This window comes from Symphodus melops, assembly GCF_947650265.1.
Source record: "Symphodus melops genome assembly, chromosome: 1".
NCBI lineage: Eukaryota > Metazoa > Chordata > Actinopteri > Labriformes > Labridae > Symphodus > Symphodus melops.
The window spans coordinates 44,693,866-44,719,886 of NC_136691.1; the positions used below are offsets into that span (position 1 = coordinate 44,693,866).

The 26,021-nt window shown below is 39.2% G+C and overlaps 3 protein-coding genes across 5 annotated transcripts in view; all 3 read left to right on the top strand.

Moving 5' to 3' along the window:
* The window catches only part of LOC306828607 (metal transporter CNNM4), a 35,571-nt gene extending 32,614 nt beyond the window's left edge, over positions 1 to 2,957 (top strand). The window contains exon 7 of the mRNA XM_079351129.1: positions 162 to 2,957. Coding sequence (XP_079207255.1) covers positions 162 to 422 — 261 coding nt within the window. The 3' untranslated portion in view covers positions 423 to 2,957. The remainder of the gene's footprint in view (positions 1 to 161) is intronic.
* Positions 2,958 to 11,790: 8,833 nt separating this feature from the next.
* On the top strand, positions 11,791 to 13,870 carry LOC306829607 (interleukin-1 beta-like). The gene is made up of 4 exons (XM_079352713.1): positions 11,791 to 12,014; positions 12,483 to 12,647; positions 12,765 to 12,898; positions 13,359 to 13,870. Exons 1-4 carry the CDS (start codon positions 11,798 to 11,800, stop codon positions 13,578 to 13,580), a joined length of 738 nt encoding a protein of 245 aa, XP_079208839.1. The 5' UTR covers positions 11,791 to 11,797; the 3' UTR covers positions 13,581 to 13,870.
* A 1,206-nt stretch (positions 13,871 to 15,076) lies between these two features.
* On the top strand, positions 15,077 to 25,312 carry ckap2l (cytoskeleton associated protein 2-like). Of its 3 annotated transcripts, none has more exons than XM_079338730.1 (9): positions 15,077 to 15,267; positions 17,336 to 17,402; positions 17,494 to 17,551; positions 17,965 to 19,079; positions 20,079 to 20,274; positions 20,604 to 20,762; positions 22,073 to 22,130; positions 22,531 to 22,690; positions 24,710 to 25,312. In XM_079338730.1, the coding sequence occupies exons 1-9, from the start codon at positions 15,228 to 15,230 to the stop codon at positions 25,017 to 25,019; spliced, it is 2,163 nt and encodes a 720-aa protein (XP_079194856.1). In that variant the 5' UTR covers positions 15,077 to 15,227; the 3' UTR covers positions 25,020 to 25,312. The 3 variants fall into 3 exon arrangements, with proteins under 3 accessions (XP_079194856.1, XP_079194857.1, XP_079194858.1); XM_079338731.1 differs by having other exon boundaries at positions 22,540 to 22,690; XM_079338732.1 differs by having other exon boundaries at positions 22,543 to 22,690.
* Positions 25,313 to 26,021: the final 709 nt, after the last annotated feature.

Sequence of the window (26,021 nt, forward strand, 5' to 3'; positions counted from 1 at the left end):
CAGGTTGCTTTTTGTTTTCTTTTGTTTTTAAGACACACAAACAAACAAAAACGTCATGGAAAAGTTAAAAACCAACGATACACTTTAGGAAAAAATGGGAATAATAGAAATTTGGTTAGACCAACAGCTAACACATTACTCTTATCTTCTGTCTCTCTCAGATCACACGGGCTCAGTACCAGAATGGCCTAATGGCGTCACGTTTGGACAGCACGCCACAGTCCCCAGAGAGCGGCCACAACATTGCTCGCATGGATCAGACCACCCCCCCTGCCACCACTGTCAACATCCCCATCACGGACCTGGGAACAGACTTCCCCCCCATGGAGAACGGCCCGGATGAGACGACGCTGCTTCTCCTCAATGAGCAGAACTCTCCGCACACAGCCAACCACCACAGCCAGCAGGAGAACAGCATCTGACCCCACGTCATACGCGTTTCTGCTACATTTGCACTCATGCACTACTACGCCAGAATGTATGCTGAGGAAGGGAGAGGCATGTGTGCGTTTGTGTGTCAGGGGGGATGCAGAAACATGCTTTTGGACGACTGGCAATACATGCAGAGACAAGCCATGTGCATGCATATTGTGTAAATATGCAAGGATTTAACACAACACTAGCAGACAGACATGCCAAAGTGTATGTTTTCCATTATGAACAGACTTAAAACAAACACAACACTCACTAGAGAGGAGTACCTACACGTGCGTGTCTGTGTGTTTCCACATGCTTCTTATTGTATTATCTGACGACAAACATCTTAAGGACCTGCTTGACTGGACCAGAAACCTCCTTCTCCTCTCTCTCGCCCGTCAACCCGTGAGTTGCGAGTTTCTTCCTCTGTCTGCGTTGTGTCTTTAAATGTGTGTGTGTGTGTGTGAGTGAGTGTGAGTGTGTTGTTTCCAATTTCTTGTCCCGATTCAGAGACTCAGGGAGACCCCATACCCAACCACCCTGCGTGCCGCATGTGTAGCAGCCTGCAACCCTCCCCAACATCCATACAGCTAGAAGACAAAGACGACCCAAGCATGTCAGCAGAGTTCACACAAATTAATATATGTTCCTTAAAAAGTTATAGTGAGATATTTATTGAAGAGTCTGTGAGAGATGAACACACAACAGGCTTCTAGTGACTACTCTTCAGGTGGGGATGGGTGGGAGGGGTTTGGGGTGGATTTATTAAAAAAAAAAAAAAAAAATTATATTTTCCTTCTTGTTTCCTGGATAGAAGCAGTGATTAGCCGAGAGCCTTTATCCCAGAGCGGTTAACAAGTTCATGCAACTGACAGCCTGTCTGTACCGTGATTAAGACAATCGATTTGATCGTTATGAATGTGATAGATTAAGTGTGTATAGATTAACTGTTGCATACCCTCTTCTCTTGGTGAAATCTTTTATATTTTACCAGTGCAAAAAGTCATGATGAGCAGTTTTCGTCTCAAACAGGTTGTAGGTGTTTACTGTGTTTATAAGAGAGGCTGATTTGTATGCATAAACGTGTTTCTTTATGACCAAAATGACAGTCACCACACTTGGTGGCAACAGAAACCAAAAGAGGAAAGCTTGATCACATTCTGATTAGAAAATACTAGAGAATCTGAGACTTTTATTTATTGAGGTGTGTGTGTGTGTGTGTGTGTGTGTGTGTGTGTGTGTGTGTGTGTGTGTGTGTGTGTGTGTGTGTGTGTGTGTGTGTGTGTGTGTGTGTGTGTGTGTGTGTGTGTGTGTGTGTGTGTGTGTGTGTGTGTGTGTCCTATGGTCGATATAAGGGAGAAATGTGATCTTTATTTAGCCTTGTGAGATTTTATATGTTTAATGAACATTTGATTTGGTTGTGTTTGGGTTCCTTTTTTATCATCTGTTCTGTGCGGGGTCACTCTTGTTATACTGAACCGCAGATATTTTTTGTTTTGTGTGTTTCTGCTGACAAACACCGTTCAACCCTGGCGTCGGCCAATTTCATGGGAAACAATTTTGTACATTTACTGATTTTCACAGAAATGCACACTCCAGTTTTATTTTACTGTAAATTCTGGTGAGATTTAAAAGGAAAATCAATCCTTATAACTCAAGTTGTGTGTCTTGAGTTAATTTTCTTCACCTGATTTAAGCAGAGCCACAGTGGTGTTTTATTTTGTTCTGTTTTTGAAGTACATCAAGAAGTGATATATAAGTTACGCTTCTGTTCTGAAAGCCAAAGAGATGCAGCTGGGACACCTACAGTAGAAACTGTTGCTCACACTAACTACATGTACCAGGATGCACACATGAGTTTCCTCCCTGGTTTTACCTATGTCTTTTCTGCTTCGCTTTGAGGATCTCTGCAAGTACATTTTTCATGCTTTTTATATAAATCACAGGTGACTCAAAGGAGTTTGCCATCTGCTCTTCTCTGAATGTTGTTCATAAAGGGAATTGGGGGAATGATAGGACATCAGGAGAGGAACAAGAAGACGCATGATCTGTAGGGAAGTCATGTCAACAGACAAACTATGTGAAAGTACAACTTAGAAGCACTGTTTTGGTTTTGGTTGAGCTGTCCTCCTCTTTCTACCATAAGAGAGCAATGATAAAGCACTTTTATTTGTGCTATACAACTAATCTGAAACCGAAGCTTGACCAAACGATGACGTCATTTCTGTTTTCATGTGAATTTGGAATGACTTTGTATCTCATGGTTTTACATTGGAGGAAGCCTAAATGCCACAACCCCAAGAGAAAGCACAAAAAACTTTACAAAAATTTTCAGGACTCTTTGCTTATTATGATAAATGAAAAGCAATTTTACAAATGAAAAAGCAATATAAGTCTTGCATTTGAATATTGGAATACATAAGTAAAGTTAACTAACAAAAAAGTTCTTTAATGTGTTTTATCTTTCCAACAATATGCCAATCATGTATCTTCATGTTGCAAATAATTGGGCTGAATTAGATCGATTTTTCTTTTACATCCAGTTTGTTAACTTCCAAGTCTTTTAAATTCACCCAAAGTTTAAGACCTAATTTTGAGGCTTTTTTTTATACAATGATGTCATAAAGTTTGCCTCACACTGTGCTGAAAGAAGTAACATTTGAGTCCAATTGAACTTTTTCTTGAAAATAATGCTGTACTGACTAAATTTAAGGCAAAGTTAAAAATTAAAATTTGAGAAAGTAGGGTGAAAGAAATCTGAAATCATTTATTTCTGCTCCTCATGATTTGGGGATAGTTGAAAGTTAAGTTTAATATTTTTGTGAATACAACAAGAAGATATTTATGACATTTATTTTTTGTCTATTATAGTCACTGAAACTGTCAAATTTTTGAAGTTTAAGATTACTGTTAACCTGTCTGTATATGGTAGGTTTCATCTGGGATTTGCTAACATCTTATAAACTAGCTAGCTTGTGAACACCATGACAAAAAATGTTGTGTCGAAGGTTCCTTCAATTCTGAAAAGCAGCAGCACTATTATTCACTTTTCTAGTGTCCATAACAACATAAGTCAAATATATCTGAGTTGTTGTTTGATTTTTAGCATGAAAACCACAACATTTAGAAACAACAAGCTAACAGACTTTATGTATTAGGGCATAGGTGGACGCCTCTTTAATCAGTTCAATTAATTGTTAAAATTGATTACCTGTATCATGAATATTTTCACTGTGTCCTAAATTATAAAAATGCCTAGATCAGACCAGAGCTTAAACAAGCTAAAGGCAACTGCTGCTATAGCAGACGTGTGTGAATATTGGACTTCAACACTGGTTTCTTCATTGAAACATTACTTACCTCGGCCTGTTGACACCTGTGATCTTGTGAATTGATCTTTAAACATACCGCTTGCTGCTTTTTTTGTTCATTATGGGGTATTTTTTCTCACAGAGAAATGTATGGAGTGCCATGGTCACAAAAACAGCATGGACTAAATTAATGAAATAAAAGTATTTTTATTTGATTTCTACATAGGTACTGTTGTTAATGTGATACAGTTTTGTTGTGGGTTAAACAGCTTGAGCAATACAATATGTCTAAACCTTTCGAGACAATCCCAAGGTTGAAAAGTGAGTAATATTTGATAAATATAGCTTTATTTTGAGAGGAACTTGTGCACTATAACATATGAATATCTATATTTTACTCTCAATAGCCCATACATTGTCTGTGAAATGTTTTAGTTAAGATATTTCAAACATGAACTTCTACTTTTGTAAGTGAAGAAAATATAAACAACCCAATGGAAATGAAACTGCACTTTAGCATAGACAGCAGTATTTTCCCCAAAAAAGCCACAAATTGGCCAAAGCTGCTGGCTCAGTCGCTCTGTCTTAATACAGTTAGTAACCAGGATTTCATAATCGTCTTGTTTGCATACCCCATAACCTCAAACAACTTTATATATATATGAATGATATCTCTCAAAAAGCTAAAAGAACTGGCTGACTGTTTCCTTAGTGTAACTAATGTACTGGATCATTTTTGTGTTCATTTCTGAGTTTTTCACAAAACTACGCACACACTCAATCTATTTGCTGCTTTCTGTGGCTTTTTATTACTGAGACTATTTTAGATATTGCCTGTACTAATGTTCATTTCGGAGCGCACCATCGCGGACCCCCCCCCCCCCCCCCCCCCCACACACACACACACACACACACACACACACACACACACATACACACACACACACACACACACACACACACACTCCTGTGCAATTGTTCTGGGTTTTGGGTTATTGTCTGAGTCTGTGTGTGCCTGTGATTCACAGCTGTTTTCTTGTTTTTTGTACCTGTCAATAATTGCAGGAAACAAAATGTTTTTTTAATTCGTGGAATTGAATTTAGGATCGAAGTGAATCAAGCAACTACAGTTGTTTTGGGGGAATAAATGAATCATCCTTCATTCTCTTTGGCATGGTTTCACTTAAAACAAAGAAGAAACAAGATGTAAATACTGTTTTATAATCGCTGTCATAATGAGCTTTGAAGATGAAGAAAGTTATTAATAAACATGAGATATTTCTCTATGGATCGCTGTGATTGGACTACTTTTTAGGTTTCTCTTTTTTCAAAGATTTTCTCTTTAAAAGGTAGATTTACAAAGTTACACAAAGAGAACCAAAAATAAAGGGAAAATAACAAATACAAGAGCAAACAAGCATATTCAGGTACGTGTTCAGCCTCATACTAGGTTGACATTGTTATTATTCTCAAAAACTTTTTTTCAAAGGATTGTTGAAAAGATAGAATACACAAGTGAAAATTCCTTACAATGTACAACAATTGTGGAGTTGGGAAATAGAGGAGTTAGTGAATTTGACTTAAAACAGACTTAACTTAGACTTAAAAAAGAACATGAAATGGAAAAACTGGCATTTTCTCTGTGTTCATCTTAATTTGAGGATGTATATTGTTCAACTGTAAGTGACTCATCCTATATCCTGTTTCTGAATTGTTGTTGTTGCTGTAAATCATATGTCATTTGTGATATATTTATAACTCTTAATCTTAATTTTTCTCTTGTAAATATGGTTAATAGTCACATTTACTTCCCTTTTTCCTTGTTGTGAAAATTCTTGGAAGCAGAAATGATCAAAATGAGAATTATCAAAACCAGATGACATGTCCTACTTTAAGCTGCATGACACATGATGAAACATCAATTTATTGTTGTGGTGGTTGCCAGTCTGACAAGTTTATGCACAAGAGGGTCGGGTGTGGAGGCAGAGATTCAACAGTTGTGGAAAGGGAGGAATACAGGTTGAAAAATCCTGCAGCTGCTGCTCCCCTTTTACATCATCTGGGAATTTTTGTTGTCACGCTAGTTTTGTAAGGAGTTAACAGGGAGATACAGTGTGCAGTACAAAAAGGTTTCCATTACACTTGGGCAGATGAAACTCTCTTTTGTCTAAGTAGGGCGAGTACGAAGTAGAAACCATCTGTGAGGAGACAGAAGGACGAGTTCTCTAATTACAAGGGGGATATTTTAGACATGTCTCATCACATTGTTCTTATTGTATGAAATTACTTTCAACAACGCACCAAGAGGGCTCAGCAGATAATTTAACCACCATCTTAAATATATTCTTTTTCAAAGCTGACAGAATAGAGGCTGTAACAGAAACATAAGAAATGATTGGCAATATCTCAGTGCTAAACTATTTTAAATGTTTAAGTGCTGCTTTCTTCACGAAGAATTTAGTAAGTACATTGTTTATGAAAGCACCTCATTTAAAATTGTACTACTGTGATTCTTGGTGTGGCCACTAGAGGGTTTTGTTCAGGGTCTAATACTGTATATGCTGAAAAGATGTAGGATGTTTCTCCACCTCCATTGTACAAAAGTAATTTTATCATTTTGGAGTCTTAGTTATCACTATGGAGATTGGATTGTGATACTGTCCTACTGACACATTTAACTTATGGATAAAATGTCCAAGGTTCCTCAGATCATTACGGTATAATAGATTGTTGTGTCTTGTGTTTGGACCAGAAACTTAAAGTTATGAAAAGTTTAAGGAATTATTTTTCTTTTGTCGCCCATCCTCCGCTCTGCTTATGATGTGCACAGCCCTGCAGGAGTTGCATTTGTCAACAGAGCTGTCAATCATGGTATTGTACCCCTTTTTAAACTTGTTAGATAAGATAAGATTAGATTCTGTCACATAGTGGAGGTGGGCCTTATGACCTATGCTGCAGACAATCAGATGGAACTTCAAATGTTTTGGCTTCAGTTTTAGGGATCCCTCATGTCCTCCATATTTTAATTCATTATATGAAAATAACTTACTGTAATATTGATGATGCTCTCGGATAGATGATCTATCAGTCATATTTTGGTGCAAGTAGTCTCACACTGCTTTTTCATATCAGTGTGCTCGTGTTTTTTAAGCTATTAATATAAATTAAAAAACATGATGTGTCACGATGTAGCAGGCAGGAAACAGGGAGGAGGACCCAAGGACCTTCAGGCATACAGGCCTTAGTCAGTTCAAGTGGACGGCCGAACAGACTCAGGGGAGAGTTCTGGGGGTTGGCCAGGAGGCCGAGCATGCACGGGAGAGAGCTCTGGGGACGGCCAGGAGGCCGAGCAGACACAAGAGAGAGCTCTGGGGGACGGCCAGGAGGCCGAGCAGACACAAGAGAGAGCTCTGGGGGACGGCCAGGAGGCCGAGCAGGAATGGGAGAGAGTTCAGGTGGGCGGCCAGGTGGCCGATCAGACATGGCAGACAGTTCAGGCGAGCAGCTGGGTGACCGGCCAGTGAAGGGCAGGACTTCCTCCAAGGGCCCAGGAGCCAGCCCGATCACAGACGAAGGAACGTCTGGCGTCGGCTGGACTGCCGAGGAGGAGACGTCAGGAGTCGGCTGGAACACAGAGAAGGAGACGTCAGGTGTCGGCCGGACCACAGAGAAGGAGACATCAGGCGTCGGGAGGACGTCAGGCATCGACTGGGCCGCTGAGGAAACGTCTTTGGACGTCGGCCAGACTGCCGAGGGAAGCTCAGGCATCGGCTGGATCACAGAGGGAATGTCGTCGGACGTCGGCCCGTATGCCGAGGGAACCTCAACTTGATGACATACATATACAGAACACGAGGGAAATAATGAAAACTAAAACAAGATTAAATACAGAACAAAACCAAACCATGACATGATGACTTGACGTAATACATGTTCTTCATGTCATAGGTGGAGACCAAAAACCAAGCTTAAATTGCAGAGAATACTGGAATCATGGTGTTGCCTGAACATTTGGTCCAAATAAAATTTCATGTAGTTCTTTGTCTGTTGAGAGGAAATCATTACTGTAACTTATTTCATATTGTTGCATTTTACCTTGAGAAGTGACAACAGGTAATTAAGTTTGAATGTAGTCAAAGTTTCCTTTTAAAATCTGACCAACTAAAACACTGCAATCTTTCACAGAGGTCAGTATTTTGATGTGAATTCATTGTATTAACTGCAAATGATGATGATCATTAGTATGACAGATCATAATAATAAGCACTTCTCAAAATCAAGCTTACTGGTAAAAGTACATCTTACAGTAAGAGGGGATTTAAAAGAGATTATTGACTCAGCTTTAAAAAAGATCTTGAATCTTTATCTTCTTTGGAAGCGCCACAGTTTTTGGAGACTTCACAACAAACGCTCTGTCCCCTTTTGTTTTTAGTTTGGAATTTGGAAAGACCAGAAGACCTCTGTCCAAGGATCTCAAAGTATGTGTCGGCCTGTATAGATGGCTACTTAAACGTCTTGTAAGTAGCTGGGAGAAAGGATGGACAGCCAAGTAAGCCATGGACAAGTAATCAGTAAAATCTTGAAATCAATTCCAAAACATATTGGGAGCAGTGTATGCAGTATAAAGATGCTAAAACAGGTCATGCTTTCTGATACTGGTCAAAATCCCGGCAGCTGAGGTCTGTCCCATCTGGAGTTGATCTATAGATTTTTTTCATTCAGGGAGACCAGATGTGATACAATAATCAAAGTGTGATAAAATAGAAGTATGTAAAATCGTCTCTTAAATTTTAGGTCACTATCAAACCAGCCCCCAGAAGTGTGAAAAAAGAAACAATACGAATGGATGACACCTATGAAAAGGTTGGTGTTTACACTATTAGTTTTCACAGCAGTTCAAAAATATACAACGCTAAACAATTTCTTTGAAGTTTTTATTTCTCAAAATGTTATACTTTTTAGAATTAAGCAATTTCAGTTGTTTCATTCATACTTTTGCTCATTTCCCTTCCACACAAAAAAAACAACATGACAAATTGTCAACAGGATGTGAAAATTCTCCTGGTGCACTGAAAGGAACTTCCACTTACATCAGACAGCTGCAATTCAAGAAGAGTGACTCATGAAGGTAGAGTATTGACTACACACCCTGATTTACGCACGCACACACACACACACACACACACACACACACACACACACACATGCAGGTCTGCAGTGCTAGTGGAATTTTTTTTTACAATTAAAGAACACGCACAACTCCCAAAAGACCTGGCTGAGGACGTGAGAGGATTTGGAAATAGATGAAAAGAAAATGTAACGTTTCATATAATGATGCCTTACAGAAGGCTTCAAATGAACAAGTGGACTTTTAGATGTTTTGGTTAATATATATCAAAAAATGATTTGAATTGATGTTTTCAGTTATTCATGTTTTATGATTTGGCCCCTTTAAAAATTGAAAAGGTGTGGAGGATGCTTACCTTATATTACATGATACCTGCATTCAGCATCCAGCTGCATTGAGATTACAGCCATTTTTTAATTGGATTCGGTCAAGAAGAAGATTTTGATTTCACATGAACTTTAGAGTGACTCCATCCTTTTGTCTTCATATACATGGAAATATACTTAGACTCTTCGAAATAAAGTGAGCTTATTCCTCAAACTGTTAAACCTTTTTATTTAAATACTCTACTAACTATGACCAGAGTTTATAAACAGGAATATAAATAAAGTCATAGTGCTATAGTCGAAATGTACTTAACTTTCATTGTTTAGATTTGAATTACGATAAGATGAAATTGTGCTATAATGATATCAATTAGCCTCACAGTTGTCCATCACTGTCTAAACTATCCCCCAGAACGCTGGTCTTTTTGAGGAACGTGTGCCAAATCTACCAGGGTAGAAATGTACCCTTTACCCTTAAAAAAGATCCTGCTCGGGGTTATGTACTTTCTGAAGGTCTTGGGACTTTTGACAATAGAGCATGCAGCCCCTGCAGTGTCTCTGATTGGTCAGTCATAGCAGGGTTTTAGATCACCAACTGTGTTTGAAAGACTGCAGCTGAAAGCCTGTTGTTTTTACTCTACCTTTATTGAAATCAAAGTTTGACTGTTACAATTATAAAAAGGTACAAAACACATCAATTTTTTTTTAATCTCTTCAACTTAATTAGTATTTATTTATTTAAATTATTCACTCATTCATGGAGATAAAACAAATTAGTTTGACTTCTTCAGAAGTAATCTACTTTTATCGTATGTTTGTATTAAACAATGAGGGATGTACATTTTGTCTGTCTTTATTCTTCATTTAAAAGGCATCTTTAAATAAAATATTGTGGCAAGTTGCGTGGAAGAATGACTCAAGACAAGCTATTGGTCTCAGTCAACACACACTGCCAACTAGCACTAACATTAACAACAACAACTTACTACACTGCCAACAGCAGGAGGTTATTCACATCAATACCCCAAACACTCATGGTTCACACCAAAGTCCCGAACACCCATAATGCTTTGCAGCATCCAGCCCCTGCGATTGGCTGATCGCTACAATATATTCTAACTTTGGTGACTGAATCTTTTTCAGAAACACAATTTCAAATTGATCCCTACAAAAATCTTGCATATTCATAATAAAAAATCACATATTCTAAAGTTTAATTGTCATAATAACAAAAAATAATTTACCCCAATATTATCTTTAAGAAATTAATTGCAGGGGTGAATATCATTTCTCTTCCTGAAAGACGTGTCTTGGTGAGAGTGTTCATTCTTCTAACAGTTAGATTAATGACACTAAACACTGCACTTGTCTTCTTTCCATTGTTAATCAATGACGTCATTTGCAAAGCAATACAGCCAGATTTGTATCAACTTCCCAGGACTTCAGGCTGTGTTGGAAACGCAGAAAACTTTGGACAACAGGAACCTCTTTAGTTCCTGAGAGAGAAGTCCCTGAACGTTTAATTCTGGGGACCTTTGTTCCAAACGGAGTTAAGAAATGCTGCTTCATTTTTTTTTTTTTTTTAAGGTTTATTTTTGGCCTTTTTGCCTTTTTATTGATAGGACAGTGGATAGAGTCGGAAACAGGGAGAGAGTGGGGAGAGACATGCGGGAAGGTGGCCACAGGCCGGACGCGAACCCGGGCCGCCCGCGCGAGGAGCAAAGCCTCGCAACATGGTGCGCGCGCTGCCGCTGCGCTATCGGCGCCACCGGCGCCACCGGCTTCATTTTTTTAACATTTACTTTTGTATTGATTGTGGCTCCATAGTGACTTAATCTTTTTTCATAGTATAGATCTTATGGGGATCATTTTCTAATTTTAATCACAATTTGGGATGTTAGTTAATGGGTGTAAACTAAGGAGTTGTTTTTGTCAAAACATTTTTAGTGGTGTTATATATTGTGCATATTGTTCACATACAGATTGTTCTGTTTTTGTTGTTATACACTGGCAGTTGACGAATTATTCTGGACTTTTTGGACGAATTATTCAGGACTTTTTGTATGTTTCAGTTTCCAATGTTAAAATATTATTTAAATGACAATTTATTGTGACACACACAATTGTGTGTGAGTCACAAACAGAAAACTTCTTCTCAGCGTTGTGCAGTAGCAGAAGTCCCCTTTTTTCTTCATCCCTGTCGTCACGCAGTAGTTCCTCTTCATGTCTGAGTCTGTATAAAAGGCTGCAGGTTGGAACAGGTAAGCAGAACAACTGCTGGAATCTTACACACAATAACTTCTAACTTATTCACTCTATCAGGTAACGGAACTCTTACTTTCAACTTTATTTAGCTCAGACAGTCTTTGTTTTTCTTTGTGGTGCTTTTACTTTTATTGGATTTAATTACTTGTTTGCGATTTAACGTGAAAATTCTGCTTTAATGTCTTTAATTTTTTCCAGTATGATTGGTTTTAAAGCCCTATTATACATATTAAATACTAACTTATTATACTATTATATAATCTTTCCAGGTAGGGTTTGGGATGAAGTGACACTAAGAATTGCTTTCTGTTTTCCGATAGGACTTTATTGATTAAGTAAAAAAAAAGAAGATGGCTTCAATGCAAAGCAACATGAGCGAGCAGTGGACCCCTAAGATGCCCAAGGGGATGAACTTGGAGTACTCACATCATCCTCTGACTATGAAGCGTGTTGTGAACCTCATCATTGCCCTCGATAGGCTGAAGAGCGGTGCGTCAGAGTCGCTGCTGAGCACTGAGTTTAGGGATGAAAACCTGCTCAACATGATGATGGAGAGCATTGTGGAAGGTAATCACACACAAGAATACACTGCAACACTGCAGCATTACAAGCACTTAGGGTGTGTGTTTTTATACCAACATTTAAAATTAGCCTCATCTACCATGAGGATCACTGTCATGTAAATTACTGAGAGGGAATAAACAGTTTACATACTTTTGCCAGTGTTCATAATATTTTGTAGCTGGAAACCAACCCACTACATACACACTCATACTTTTACTCTTATTTGGCCTTCTCAGAGTGTGTTCCCCTCCCCATTCTGTTCAGTTGTATACACAGTTTGTTTATGATGGAGTTGGCCACTTTTGTATTGCTCCACAAACTCTAACAAATCAAGGCAGCTCATGTTTCTAGCCCTCAAACTCAATTGGATTGTTGACTTCTTGAAGAGAAGTCTGTCACTGTTTTTTATGGGGGTTTTTTCACTTCCTGCTATGTCCCATCTTACCAGTTGTTCCTCTTTCTGCCCCTCAGAGCAACTCGTGTTTGAGCGTGGTTCAACTCCTCCAGATCAGTTTAGCAGGACAGGCGTGCACCAATGCAGCGTGACTGACAGTGAGAAAAGGAGCTTAGTTCTGGTCCAAAACAGCATGGAGCTCCATGCAGTGATGCTGCAAGGAGGTGCAGACAACCACAAAGGTATGTTCCTTTTATATTGGATGGTTAGATTGGATAATAAATCCTTCTGTAAGTTATTTTGGATTTTGTGTTACTGCTCTCATTGAAATCCACTCATATCCTCTGTTGTCTCTTTAGTTCAACTGAACATGTCGACCTACGTGCACCCTACACCCAGCACCAGTGCCAGAACTGTCGCTCTGGGCATCAAGGACACAAATCTCTACCTGACATGCCATAAGGAAGGCGATGAGGCAACCTTGCATCTAGAGGTAAAACTCTTGTTCAAGTCTTGTTTTAATTTTGTTAAAGAATATGCTTATATGTCTCCTTTTTTAAAGCTGGAGAGCAGACAGAAAACAAAAGAATTATCATTTCATTTTAGAGATTTACTATGATACGATTCAAGGATTAAAGGACATGCTTGTTTTCAGAAAACTTTGTAGGCCTACTTAATTTCCTAATTAAAAATCAACAACGAAAACTGTAGACACAGATTATATCAATCTTAAACTCTTTGTAAAAACAGACTATATGCAGTAAAAAAGTAAGACCTTCATACATATGTGCAGGTACTAAGTAAGTATATAGGTGAGAGAACACTAAGTCAAGGGACATTAATCGCTCATCCAAATATTTACAATAGCAACATTAAAAAGGGATTGTAGCATGCAAACAGAGAGCATGATTAATCAGTTGATTACACTCTAACATCATTTTTTCTCCCTTCAGGAGGTGGAGGACAAGAGCAGTCTGCTAAACATCAGCTCTGACAGCGACATGGTGCGGTTTCTCTTCTACAAACAGGACACAGGACTGAACATCAGCACCTTAGTGTCTGTACCTTACAGCGACTGGTACATCAGCACGGCAAAAGACAACAATAAGCCAGTCGAAATGTGCCTGGACAGTGCCCATCGCCACAGAACCTTTAAAATCCAGCGTCAGAGTTAAAACCTGCCAAAGACACCCAACATGACATGCTGAATCTCATCCGTTTGTCAAGGTTGATCCTCTAAAGCTTGGGTGTGAGAAAGGTGTTAAAATGTTGCTAAACCACTGCTCGATGTATCACAGAAATAAGTAAATGAGGCAGAGTCTATTTTTTAAAAGGCAAATGTCTCATAATAATGTCTTTTTGCTGTTTGTACCAAGTACAGACAGTAAAATGCTGAGTGTATTGACATAGTCAAGTTTTTTCCACAAGGTGGCATTGTTGTGCTTTCTGGTGAGCACCGTTTGTATATATTGAGCTGTATCACAAAACACATTTTTCTATTATTTATTAATTTTATACTCTATTTTCTATCACATTGTGCTGTTTTCTATTAATTTATGTCTATTTATGCAACACAATATTTAAACATTTAAAATTGATTGAATTTTTTATATGGATGTCTGCTTACTTTCAACTATGTACATGATGTGCAACTGATCATAAATAAACTCTTAAAACTCATTTGGATTTCTATCCTATACTTATACAGGCTCTGGTAGGCTATTTAACTTTACTGAAATAGTAGTAGCCTAAAGTAAACAAGGATTAACCACTTCATAAATAGGCATTGGATCTATCCCATTTCTAAATACTGTATTTGCCAGAACATTTAATGTGTTTATCAAAGTCTTAGTCATTTCCTCTGTAAACAGAAAATCACAAATAGCAACCAAAGACTATTTTTAAATATATTCTAATTCTATTTCAGATTGTTTCGGAAGGTGAACTTTGAGATTTGTAGGCTAAATATGAAGATTAGTTTGTCTGCCATTAACTATTTGTGAATATGAATATAATATCATATATGATATACTATATAATATGAAGTCGTCAATTCTACTAAAACGTTCCTTGAACATATTTCCATTCTTCCGATCTCAGTAGCCTGCTTCTTTCACCTACAAGTGGAGGGGAAAAAATATTGAATTCATGACTGCATTCTCACGTGCTGATCTTTTGGTGCATTCAAGTTGTATCAGACACATTAGGAAAACAACTTTCAGCATTTAAAAGGCATTTTTGTAAAATTATATTCACTCAACTTTTCTCCTCATTGTTCAATTCTGTGGAACAATAAAGTGATCACAATCAATTGGAAATCCATATTTAAGAATGATTACATTTCTCAAAAAAGGTCCAATTTTGAGGTGAGCCTTTGGGCTTTTTGTTGTAAATCTGAAGAGACTTTACATCACTTGTTTGTATTTTGGCCCGTGTCTCAAAGATTTTAGATCAACATTAGAAGTTGGTTATCACTAAAATTAATGACATTCCATCTGTTGATACTAATAGTATTTTCTATATTATGAATAAGTTAAACCCAATTACTGAATGGTAAACGTTATTTTACTCATGAGTAAATATCATGTTCACTGGATCAGCTGGAACATACCATCCGAAGAGCACGTGAATGCAGCATTGGTTCGCATTTCAAATGGTCCAATCAGAGAAGAGGACAACCTCTACCGGGTAATTTCAAAAGCGGATGCGCGAGTGCAGTTCACAACTGCTCAATTGAACATATTACAAACTGCCGTCACCCTGACGACACATTTTTACAAATCTGCATTAGGTTTAAAATAACAAATCGATTTGTGGCCGATATGGAAGAAGGAGAGACTGTAACGATACTGCCCAGAAAAGGTTAGCGATCCTTGATTGACTGCCATAGTTAGCGTGCGTTACTGTTTGATAGCCGTCATAAGCTAATGCTACATAACAAATGTTAGCTAACGATGAAGGCTTTACCTGGCTGAACAAATTAACTGTATGGTCCTACTTTAGTTTCAGTAGTTTGTGTCAGGCAGGCAGAAAGGATTATGGTTTATAAACACTAAATGTAAGTCAAGCTACGAGTTACAAGTTACAGCTCCATGCTTCTTAAAGGCCCATCAGCTTCATCACTTGGCTTTAGACATTAACAACACTAACAGATTTTACAGGAGGGCTATTTGTAGTGCAAAATCAAATTATTTCATCAACCTTCTCGTCCGGTTCAGTGACTATTACGACGTGTATGTGCTAGCTCAGGGGTGCTCACACTTTTTTGGCATGGGAGCTACTTATAAAATGACCAAGTCAAAATGATCTACCTAATAACATGCAAAACATATATTTATTTAGAATTTAGCTCTATACCTGTATATTAAGTGTTTGGTATAGATTATAGAGAGAGAGAATGACTCTGGCCTTTGTATGTAACTGGGTCCTGGTCTTCATGTCTCTCTCCTGTCTCATCCTCTGTTGAATTTTTAAAAATCAAAAGTCCAAGTATACTACTGAGTCATGATTACTGATTACTTTAACTGTAATGCCATGTTTAGTCACATTATTACTTATCCATCCAAATAATATTATTGATGGATAATTCATACTGCGACTGAACATGGCCTTGAAATATTCTGCTTCATTGCATGTCCTTTAGTTTTCCAGCCGAGGTTACATTTACATCTCTATTTTTTTTTATCTGTTTCATCTGTAGACTCCTTCACTATGTTTCTCATTCTCTTAGCTTATTACAGTTCTCGCCTTTCCTCCTCTTTGCCTGATGTTCCTCTGCCTTTCTTGCTGCAACAAATGATAACTTGATTGATGTAGCCTTTTAACACAACATAACATATTTTAATATTTGTTCAGCAAATACAGTCACATCGCGACCGTCTTTACTTTCGGTTTTAATGAAACGAAACTTAAGGGGGAAATACGGAGGCGCGGAGCCGTTTTTTGTTTGTTTTTTTCATAGTGAGGACGGACTGACTGACGTCTACTTTATAATGCTTTGAGATCTACCCACACAGCCTTCGCGATCGACATATTGAGCACCCCCGTTAGCTTATTGTTGGAAAGGAGGCTTCACTTCAGTTATGCTCAAGAAGACAAACATTAAGATTCAACTCCAGATGATGATTTAAAAATATAAATTAGACAATAAAAGCTACAAATCAGTCTCGCGAGAATCTGGAATGACGATATAATTATCAGACGGTTCATTTAAGATCCAGCCCTTTTGATGAGTTTGAGTTTTTTTTTCTTCTTTATTTGTTAATGTTGCCACCCTGCAGCCAGGTGGCGCTATAGATCCGTATCTCTACTCACTGAGTCTCAAGCCTGCTCACAACAGATACCGTTGTTGACTTGTGGTGATCTCGAGGATTGAGCTTTGTCTTCTCAAGCGCAGATGTAACACTTAATGGTTTTTGTTCATTGTGGCTTCAAGTGTGAACTGGAGGCCTAGAGTTGACTTATTTTGGATAGGCAGTAGCTCAGTCTGTGGGGACTCGGGTTGGGAATTGGAAGGTCGCTAGTTCAAGTCCCGGCACAGCTGGAGAAGTGGCAGTCCACTTCCTGAGCACTGCTGAGGGGCCCTTGAGCAAGGCACCAATCCCCAAAACTCCTCACTCTGAGGGGGCTGTTTAGGCCTATGTGTGTGTTCATGTTCTTTAAACAGTGTCCATTTGAATGACGTACTGTATATTCCAGTGTATTTGTGGACCATTTTCAAGAAAAGCTTTTTGGCCAAAGTTAAAGGAAAGTTCTCTATTGCACCAAATCTTTTTCAGCTCAATTTAAAAGAGCTACATAAATGTCTGATAAATAAACCTTTTCAGCCTGATTTGAATTCAGGACAGATGCACATTTTGAGTCTGTGATATCGATTTTACTGTCTTGTGTAGAAAGTCAAGTGAAGTTGAACTCTTGTTTTCCTCCACAGAACTACGTAAGCAGAAGTTGATGGAATACTTGGCAGCAAAAGGAAAGCTGAAACAGCCCAACCCTAAGTAGGAACATAAAACTCTTTTCTTAGTAACTCATTACTTTGAAAGATGTTTATTGTTTGTGGTATGAAAAAAATCTCACCTGTCTTCTCAGGTCATACCTCCATGATGACTTTCAAGATAAGAAGTCTGGAACAACAACTGCACCTAAGGTTGGCATGAACTATTTTTTACACATGTAACAGAGCGTAACAACGATGCACGTGCTGCAGTTTTAACACAATGATCAGATAGTTCATTTGAGCAGTGGAAGGTTACTGTCTTAAGCACGTGCCTAAGCATGCTTGAACCCTAAAATCCAGTTTGTCTTGCCAGTGTGACCGCTCTGTTGCACACTCGGGCTGCTTGGCACTTCGGAGAGGGGTACTTGGGCAAGGTACACTTCATGCATGAGCAAGCGGGTACACAACGCTGAGAGCCTTCAATATGAAGAAACCCGGAGTTTTATGGCTGTATCTGAACTAAAATGACTCAAAATACGTCACAAAGTAGCTGTCATGTTCTATGTGTTGTTCTCCGATGTGCAAACGCGTACTGCCTCAACATATTGTGTTTGTTTTCACAGATGGTTAAGGAGAAAGAGAACATGGCTCCAGATGACGAAATAAAAAATCAACGCACAGAAATCCAAACGATGACCACTCAAGCTACAAAAAGACCCACCAGTAAAACATTTAGTGTTACAAACAAAGTGAATGTAAGAGGAAGTGTCCCAGTACAGCCCAGAAGACAGACTCCAAACAGTTTGCTCACAGGAGCATACAAAACAAAGAAAGACATACAATCTTCAGATAGAACCTCTTCTAGTGTCGCTCTCATATCTGCAAAAAATCAGAACAGCAGATTCAGCAGTAAATCGAATGCTGCTCTGTTACGTCCAGTGATAACAGCCAGTGTCAGGATGAGTCTTGGTCCAGTTGTCAAAACAAAAACTGGACTCATCCCTGCAGTGACCCAGGCAAGACGCAATCAAAGTTTAAAACATCCCCCTGACTCAGCAGCTGATACCAGATCTACTTCTGTTGCCAGCTTGGTGCGGTCCACAAGTTCCTCATCTGTGTTAACTTTCCAGAGAAAAACATTGCCTAACACATCTCTAAGCAATCCTCACAAAGAGAGACGTCTTTATTCGTCTGCTGTTACTGGACCACAACTTCAACAACACAATTTGAATAACTCTAAGCCCATTTTTGGTCAACGTTGTCATCCAAGTGGACTGAAAACAACGTCCGGCCGCTCCAGTTGCACTACAGGCCCAAAGCCAGACAGGAAAGTTGGGATGCTAAAACCTAATAAATCAACCAGTCGGCCTACAGACTTGTCTTCAAAGCAGAAACTTGATGGAGAGCGTAAGAAGAATGGACAACCGTGCAAAGTTGTCTCAAGAACATCATCTGGGCCAGCAAGCCAATGCAGCTCCAGACCTATCAAAGCCGTTCTGACTGAGGTGGAAAAGAGAAGCCAGACACGTGGAGAGACAGATGGCAAAAAGGCAGCACACGGTTCAGATGCTGCCCCTAAAACACAAACGGGTTTGAAAAGAATCGGCCCTCGAGTTTTATCACAGACGGCACCGCAGCCTGTCAGGACGGTCAGCCTCACAGGCCCGGCCAGGAAGACGGCGATAGATGTTCCACAGACGGAGAGAAAGAAACTGACTGCTGTCCAGGAGGAACGAATGTAAGTGGAGCAGTCCAAGTCTTTGCAAATGTATTAGCGTTGAAGTACGATATGACCCAATTGAACTACTAAACTAAGCAACTAAACTTGGTAGCTACAGCACGTGACTGTAGGCTGGGTTGCTGTTTTTAGCACCTGTAAAACCTCACGTCTATCTGTATGTGACCTACAAAAGCCATTTTCACTGTATAATCTACAACAACACTTTAAAGCATTGTTATTGATTCTGCAACAGCTGATATTGCTGTCCTCTTTGGTGGATTCAAAAGAAGTCGTTGAAGCGTGAGAAAGCACAGCTGTGGCGTGTTGCTCGTCTTTATGTGAGACTGGTTTCACCCACACCCAAGTTCTGTTTCAACTGATGACGTCTTCATCCAACAAGGATGTCAAACAGTTGAGTCAACATGTTTTATATTTACTCCAGGAGATTCAGTTTGGCTTTTATACTTGATGTTGCGACTGGAGCAGATTTATCCATTTGATATTGTGGAATAATATACTTGGGAAATCTGAAAATGCTTCAGGAGTCAGTATCACGTGCAAGCAAAACTACTGAGCGTATCAGCTCAACTTGTAATCTCCTTTAACATCTTGCTCGGTTTGTTTTGTTTACTGGATGAAGACAGTAAAACAAGCGGTTTGATACAAGTAAGAAGCAGATTCTCTTTATCAAAAATAGACTTTGAATCATGAATCGTTTTAAATCGAAAAATAGATTCTCAATCGAATCGTGAGACTCCCAAAGGTCCCCGGCCATAAAAGAGACCCTTCCAGTGAAAAAAAGGGGAACAGATAGTGGATATACTGATTGCTTGCATTTCACTTTAACAATGTGTAAGTTAATTATTTTTTCGCCATGGCTAATATGTGGTTGTATCAGTCTGTTGCATTGACTGGCATACTTGCTGAAACTGAATTGTGTTTCAGGGACACACCCAAGAACATTCACTTAAATGTTGATCTTAACTTGCTCCCTCTTCTCCATTATTTGGTCCCAAGGAAAAAACTACAAGAATGGAGAGAATCCAGAGGCATTTCCTATAAGCGTCCTCCTATGCCGGTGAGAATTCAGGTCCGGCGCACTATGGCTGTGCCTCAACCTTTCTGGACCACCATGACAGAGGAGGACGAGGCCCACTCCCTCATCTCAGCTGTGGACAGATCCCTAGCTGACTGCATCAAATTGCTGGGCGAGGTATTTGAAAGGGGAATGAATTCCACATGTAAAAACATTTGTTAAGGCGGGAATAGGGACATTTTGATTGGCAAGAAACGGGATGCATTGTTGAGAGGGGAAGGTCCGTTTTAAAAAAAAAAAAAAGCCAGGCTTAAGGTCATGTAGATGTAAAGTCCTGTTGATAGAAAGTTTCCAACACCTTTCTTCACTTTGTTTTATTTTTTCAGGTGGATGTAGCCGGAGGGCTTTTAAGATGAACTTTAACTTTTAGATTTTTTTTGTTGGAGTAGAATGATGCTTTCCTTTCAACAAAGTAGACTGCATTTTTACCTTCTTTGCACCCTCAGGGTTGCCCCTCAGACCAGGTGAAAGAGGTTCTCTCCAGGCTGCCGGTGGTTTCCCACAAGTTTGCCAAATTCTGGATCTGTCAGGCCCGTCTGATGGAGCAGGAGGGCAACCTCGATGTCCTGCCCATATTTGAGGAAGCTGTGCGTGTTGTGCTCGAGGTAAGAAATCTAAATGTGCATAACTGTCAGTGGTTTTGTGTACTTTCGATGATACTCTGCATCCCAGGTGTATCGTCAGGGACTAACAAAGTTCAGACCCCATTTCAGGCACATGCTTTCAACCTTTTTAACCGTGCAATAAAAAACTGTCTTTTATTGCCTTTTTAATTCACTTTGAGTCATGTAATGTCATTCATGGCAACATTATTTTTGGTTTAATTAGATGTGTGTAAATGAAACATAGCTTTGAATATTGTTAGAAATGTTTAATGACTTGTGTACCACTTCATTCTATTTTGACAAGTTTAGGAGGAAACGATTCCCCCGTTGGTGTTTTTTCAACATGTTTATTCTACTAGTCCCTGTGTGTTACTCTCGGTCAAAAGGCTGAAAAAAAGCAATAACAGCTTTTCCCAATATCATTCAGCCCTAATAAATATGTTGATAAGATCAGATAACTCATATAAAAGATTGGCTCAATCAAATGCCAATCTCGAGTGACTGAAGGAAATTGTTACATCCTTTAAAGAGATTGTTTTGGTTGATTCTATCAACTACATTTAAAAATGTTTTATGATCCTTCTCTGAATCAGATGGTCATAGACTGAGAACCTGTGATATAGACATGTTTGGTTTTTAACCGTTAAAACAAAATCCAATGAAATTAACTCATCTGTAATGAATGAGCAGGTTACGCAGCGATACAAAATGTTTTGCTATTCACTGATAAAAGACACAGATCACAGGTAAACAAGGCTCTTGCAGCTGGACACTTTAGTAGAGAATCATCCATCTGAGTGTTGACTATTAGGGCTGGAATCTTTGGGTGTTGCACGATTCAATTCCCAATCTTGGGGTCACGATTTAAAACGATTCCGGATTCATTGATTTAAGGTCTATTTCTGAATTACTTCATGTTTCAAGAAATACTCCAGCCATCTGTGAGACTGGCTGAATGTCCTGTTGCTCCATTTGGCTTTCTACTGAGATAAAGAGCTTAAACAAAGTCAATTTTAAATCTTAGAAGAGAAGACTCAAGTGTTTTTTCCCCCACCTCTATTGGCTCTGTGTCAGCTCAGATAACATGCTCATCTGAGATTCTTAGCATGATGCATTTGATTTTAGAGATGAGAACTTTACTCATTTTAAGTGAGTTCTCTCTCTGCCACTACATTTATCGCTTCTGTCTGCCTGAAGTTGTAGCAACTTATCATAATCAGTGTTCTATTGTAAATGTAATTCCCCTCAGAAGTCACAGTATAATTGACAAACATCAGTTTCTTATGTTTCTGTCCTTCTTTTCTTTTTAGCCGGTGGATGAACTTCGAACTGTGGTGTTTGAGATTCTGAAGAAAAAGGAGACCAAAGGTAGTTGCCGTCCATTTCCATTTTTTGTTAAAATAAAACCAAACATTAAGATTTCTCTGCAGGAATTTACTGTGTTGCGTTGCTTAACATTGCCGAGATTGAGATCTTTGTTTAACATTTCCTGATTCTAACATAGATTGCAGTTATTCCTTTCGTTATATTGGTTATGAGGAACCTGTACAGGCCACATATGATGCTACATTTATACAATCACTTAAGTCTAGTTAAAGAAGTACTCAGCTAGAAATGTAAATAAGCCACTGTTTCCTTTTCCACATACTCAAACCACTAAATTTGATGAATATACGCTGGCTATGGTGAAACAGCTTCCTTAAATTAGTCCTTTTTTTTCACCATGTAATTGAAATAACTTGAACTGTGGTTTTCATGCTTTCGTTAGTATCTGAAGAAGACGAGAAAGAGGAACAGGTTTCTTCTGTGGAAAGTTCTCCTGAGAGGGACAACAACCCCATGATGACTCCTCAACCTGTCAGAGCCCTCATCTGTGGGGAGAAAGGACACTCATCCGTGGTCAAGTACAAGATCACAGCGACTCCTGGGTATGTTTGACTGTTGGTTAAGCTTTGTTCCCTTTACCTCAGAGCTGGGAATGACATCACGCCCAATATGAGCGTGTTCCAGTTGCAAGTCGGAAAAGCAACATGGACACCTCCAGGAGTACCTTTTTGTTTCGTTAGCTAAGACCAGACAATAACAACACACTACGCGATCGTTTGTGCAAAAAAAAACCACAACATGTCTACAGATAGAACCTGCATGATACTATCAGTGTGATTGATTTAGTCACAGAAAAAAAAGGAACAAGCGGCTAATAAACACTATAGTTAGATCTATAACGTACGGTTGATGCCCAAAAGCAGTCATGTTGGATTTTAACTCGGGCAACTCCGACTTTCTATATAGTAAATACAACTTCAGGCTGACACTTCCGACAGGAAACTCAGAATTTTTCCACTTCCCAGTTTAACTGGAACAAAGCATTATGCTAGCTAAAAGCTGCTAAAACAGTCTGGGGGGGGGGGAAAAAATAACCGGAGTGATTCTGGTAAAGTCAATACTGTTGCTGATTGTTAAAGTGACATAACTATATTTATTTCCGCCCAAGAATATTTTCCGACCTTTTTTCATTTACCAGTGAAATCACTGCACACATGATAGATAGACACAAGCCCGAGAGAGAAAGTCTGCTTATATATATGCGGTACAATACGGTGCGGTAGCTTTGATGGTCGTTATGGTGCACATTAAGTGTGTGGATCTCCTGATGATATGACTTACTGTTAAACTGACAAAGCTATCGAATGAGTCGAGCAGAACGAGGCTTTTGTTTGTAGGAAGGAGAAGGGACGGGAGCAGCTATGTGTTGTACACGTGTGTGGATAATAGAAAGGGATGTGATTTAGGTTGAGCCGGTTAATGAGAGTTTTCATGTTCTCCTCGTGCATGTGTGGATTCCCTCCAGGTACTCCTGCACTTCCACAGTCCAAAATGACGGGTGAACAGTCCCGAGTGAACCCACCTCTCAGCGTGATGCTGTCCCCTTAAGACAGGAGGAGAAAAAAACTGACTCGACTGTTTTTAAATATACTCATCAAAGTTAAATACACCCACCAACTGGTATGATGACTCATATCGAAGTATATGAGTCAATCAGCATTGTACGTGACATTCATATACTCTCACCAACTGTCACATACTTTCGTGAGAAATCTAATAAACCCATCAGGTCGTTCCAGTTATTTCCAAACCACATTCATCTTATAACTACTCAACATCCACAAATCTATATTTAAAACAATCAGTCCTCCCAGTTTCGCAAAATTCAACTTCTTATTAACAATGGATGTTTCGTCTCTGCAGTAGTGAATCATCTGTCCAGTCTAGTCAGAGAAATGTTTTTGGCTCCTTTGTGAAAGTTGTTGCGTTTTTGCTGTCACAGTCACTCTTTTAATTTCCTTACTTTTGTTGTCCATAACATAAAAAACCTGAACGGCTGATCTGATCAGTCTGCTGCACGTATGCTATAGAAAACAAACGTAATGGCGTATTTTTGTAGGCCAGCCCGGGAGTAGCATCGCTATGGGATGCTTGCTTTGGATTTTGGATCATTGCAGAAAATAAGCTCCGTGGCAAACGCACGTTTCTGACGCGTAGCTGTTTTGTTCAGCAGGATAATCTTTACAGAAAAACCACTAAAGGTTAAAGGTTTGAAGTTCCAATGCAGCCAAGAGAAGTAAAAACGTTATGCTCCAAGCAAACTACACTGCAGTCGGTTGATTTTGACGTCACAACCGTTATGCTTCATTGATGCATAAATACTCCTTTTTTTTTTAAGTGGACCTTTTTTGTTGGTGCTGTATTGTAACTTCAGTGGCTGGCTTCTCCTAATGGGGCATGGTGACCACCATCTACTCTAGGTTATACTTTGTACACTGACTTTGTTGCTAAATACTCAGTACAACTCCATCAAATTAATACATTATCTAAACGCTATATGTTGTTTGAAAGAAAATGATTTAAACAGAATTTTATTTTGTTGTCTCATCATTTTCCCTCAGCGGCCCTCCAACCCAGAAGAGAGAACCGGCACAAGTCAATGGCCAGGAGGTTCGCTTCTTTACCCCTGTTAGACGCTCGGTGCGAATTGAGAGAGCCTCGCTTCAGTACCCTGCATCACTCCAAGACCATGATCTGTGTGTGGCCTCCTACAACGACCTGATCTCCGAGGAAGATGATGAGAGAAGTGACGAACAGAAGAGTGAAGGAACCAGCCCGTCCACAATCAAAACTCCCATGTACGTCTACAGGCAGAATGAAGCGCTCAAAGACAAGGTGGTCGTCCAACTAGTCTGCGATGAAGGTGTTTAGCTTTTAAGAGCTTATTTTCATCCCCAGTTAGCAAGACCTCTTTCAGATTCAGCATGTCACTCGTCGTATGGTAGAAAAAAAGTCTGATATTAAGTTTGTACTCGAGTGTGGGCAGAGGATACACTCAGGCAGTGTCATGTAAGGTGTGGGGGAGGGGCAGTTTTTAAATGTAGGTATTTTTTCATTCTTTTTTATGCTGAAATTAATTTAGATGATTCTTTTGACGTTATTGTATTTCTATAAACAACTTGTTGTACATACTAATGTAAAATATATGTCTTTGTTTTAAACTATTTGGTTTACCTTGCTTTTTTAAATTGTTGTATGGCATGTACACTCACCTACTCAAATATTGCAAGCTTATAAGTACTAGTGATGTGTCGGTCGCGAACGTAACGGCTCTAAGACTCGGCTCTTTGAAGTGAACGACAGGAGCCGGCTCGTCATCAGGAGCCAGATGGGAGCCGATTAATTTTTTTTCTTGTCTTTTTTCTGTTAAAGCCGGATATCATTGGTGAAGATGTGCGGTTGCGTCTGTTTTCCTCACTGAGCAGGGGGGGGAGGGGTGATACACACAGCAGACGGACAGGAGAGAGAGAGAGACAGAGGTTGACTCCTCTGTTATGTTCTCTCTCCCTCTCCCTCTCCCTCCCGTTTCCTCTTCAAGCTGCAACTCTGCAGAGTGTGTTTATATCATAAACATTTGATATAATGCTGCTGGTTTTCTAAAAAGAGCTGGAATTCCCATCACTAAAAAGTACACAAGTGACTGAGAAAGCTGTTAACATCTGCAGTATATAAATGCATGTATTAAATATACATAATATTATTGGAATATCCTGTATATAATCAAGCTGCTGCTACGACCCCTTCAACACTTGTTTGATCGAGACTGATTCATTCTTTAAAACTGCCTCCACACCATGTTGCCTGATAAGGATTTTCTAAATTCCTATCATGCAAATATCTTGGCCAAGAAAAAAAGTAAACTTGACCAAATGC

Bases quoted from the DNA above. Each gene is read 5' to 3' on its own strand.
- ckap2l (XM_079338730.1), top strand. From the start codon at position 15,228: ATGGAAGAAGGAGAGACTGTAACGATACTGCCCAGAAAAG. The intron at 15,268-17,335 runs GTTAGCGATCCT...TTTCCTCCACAG, and splicing joins AACGATACTGCCCAGAAAAG to AACTACGTAAGCAGAAGTTG. The intron at 20,275-20,603 runs GTATTTGAAAGG...TTGCACCCTCAG, and splicing joins GCATCAAATTGCTGGGCGAG to GGTTGCCCCTCAGACCAGGT.
- LOC306829607 (XM_079352713.1), top strand. From the start codon at position 11,798: ATGGCTTCAATGCAAAGCAACATGAGCGAGCAGTGGACCCCTAAGATG. The intron at 12,648-12,764 runs GTATGTTCCTTT...TTGTCTCTTTAG, and splicing joins AGGTGCAGACAACCACAAAG to TTCAACTGAACATGTCGACC. The intron at 12,899-13,358 runs GTAAAACTCTTG...TTCTCCCTTCAG, and splicing joins AGGCAACCTTGCATCTAGAG to GAGGTGGAGGACAAGAGCAG.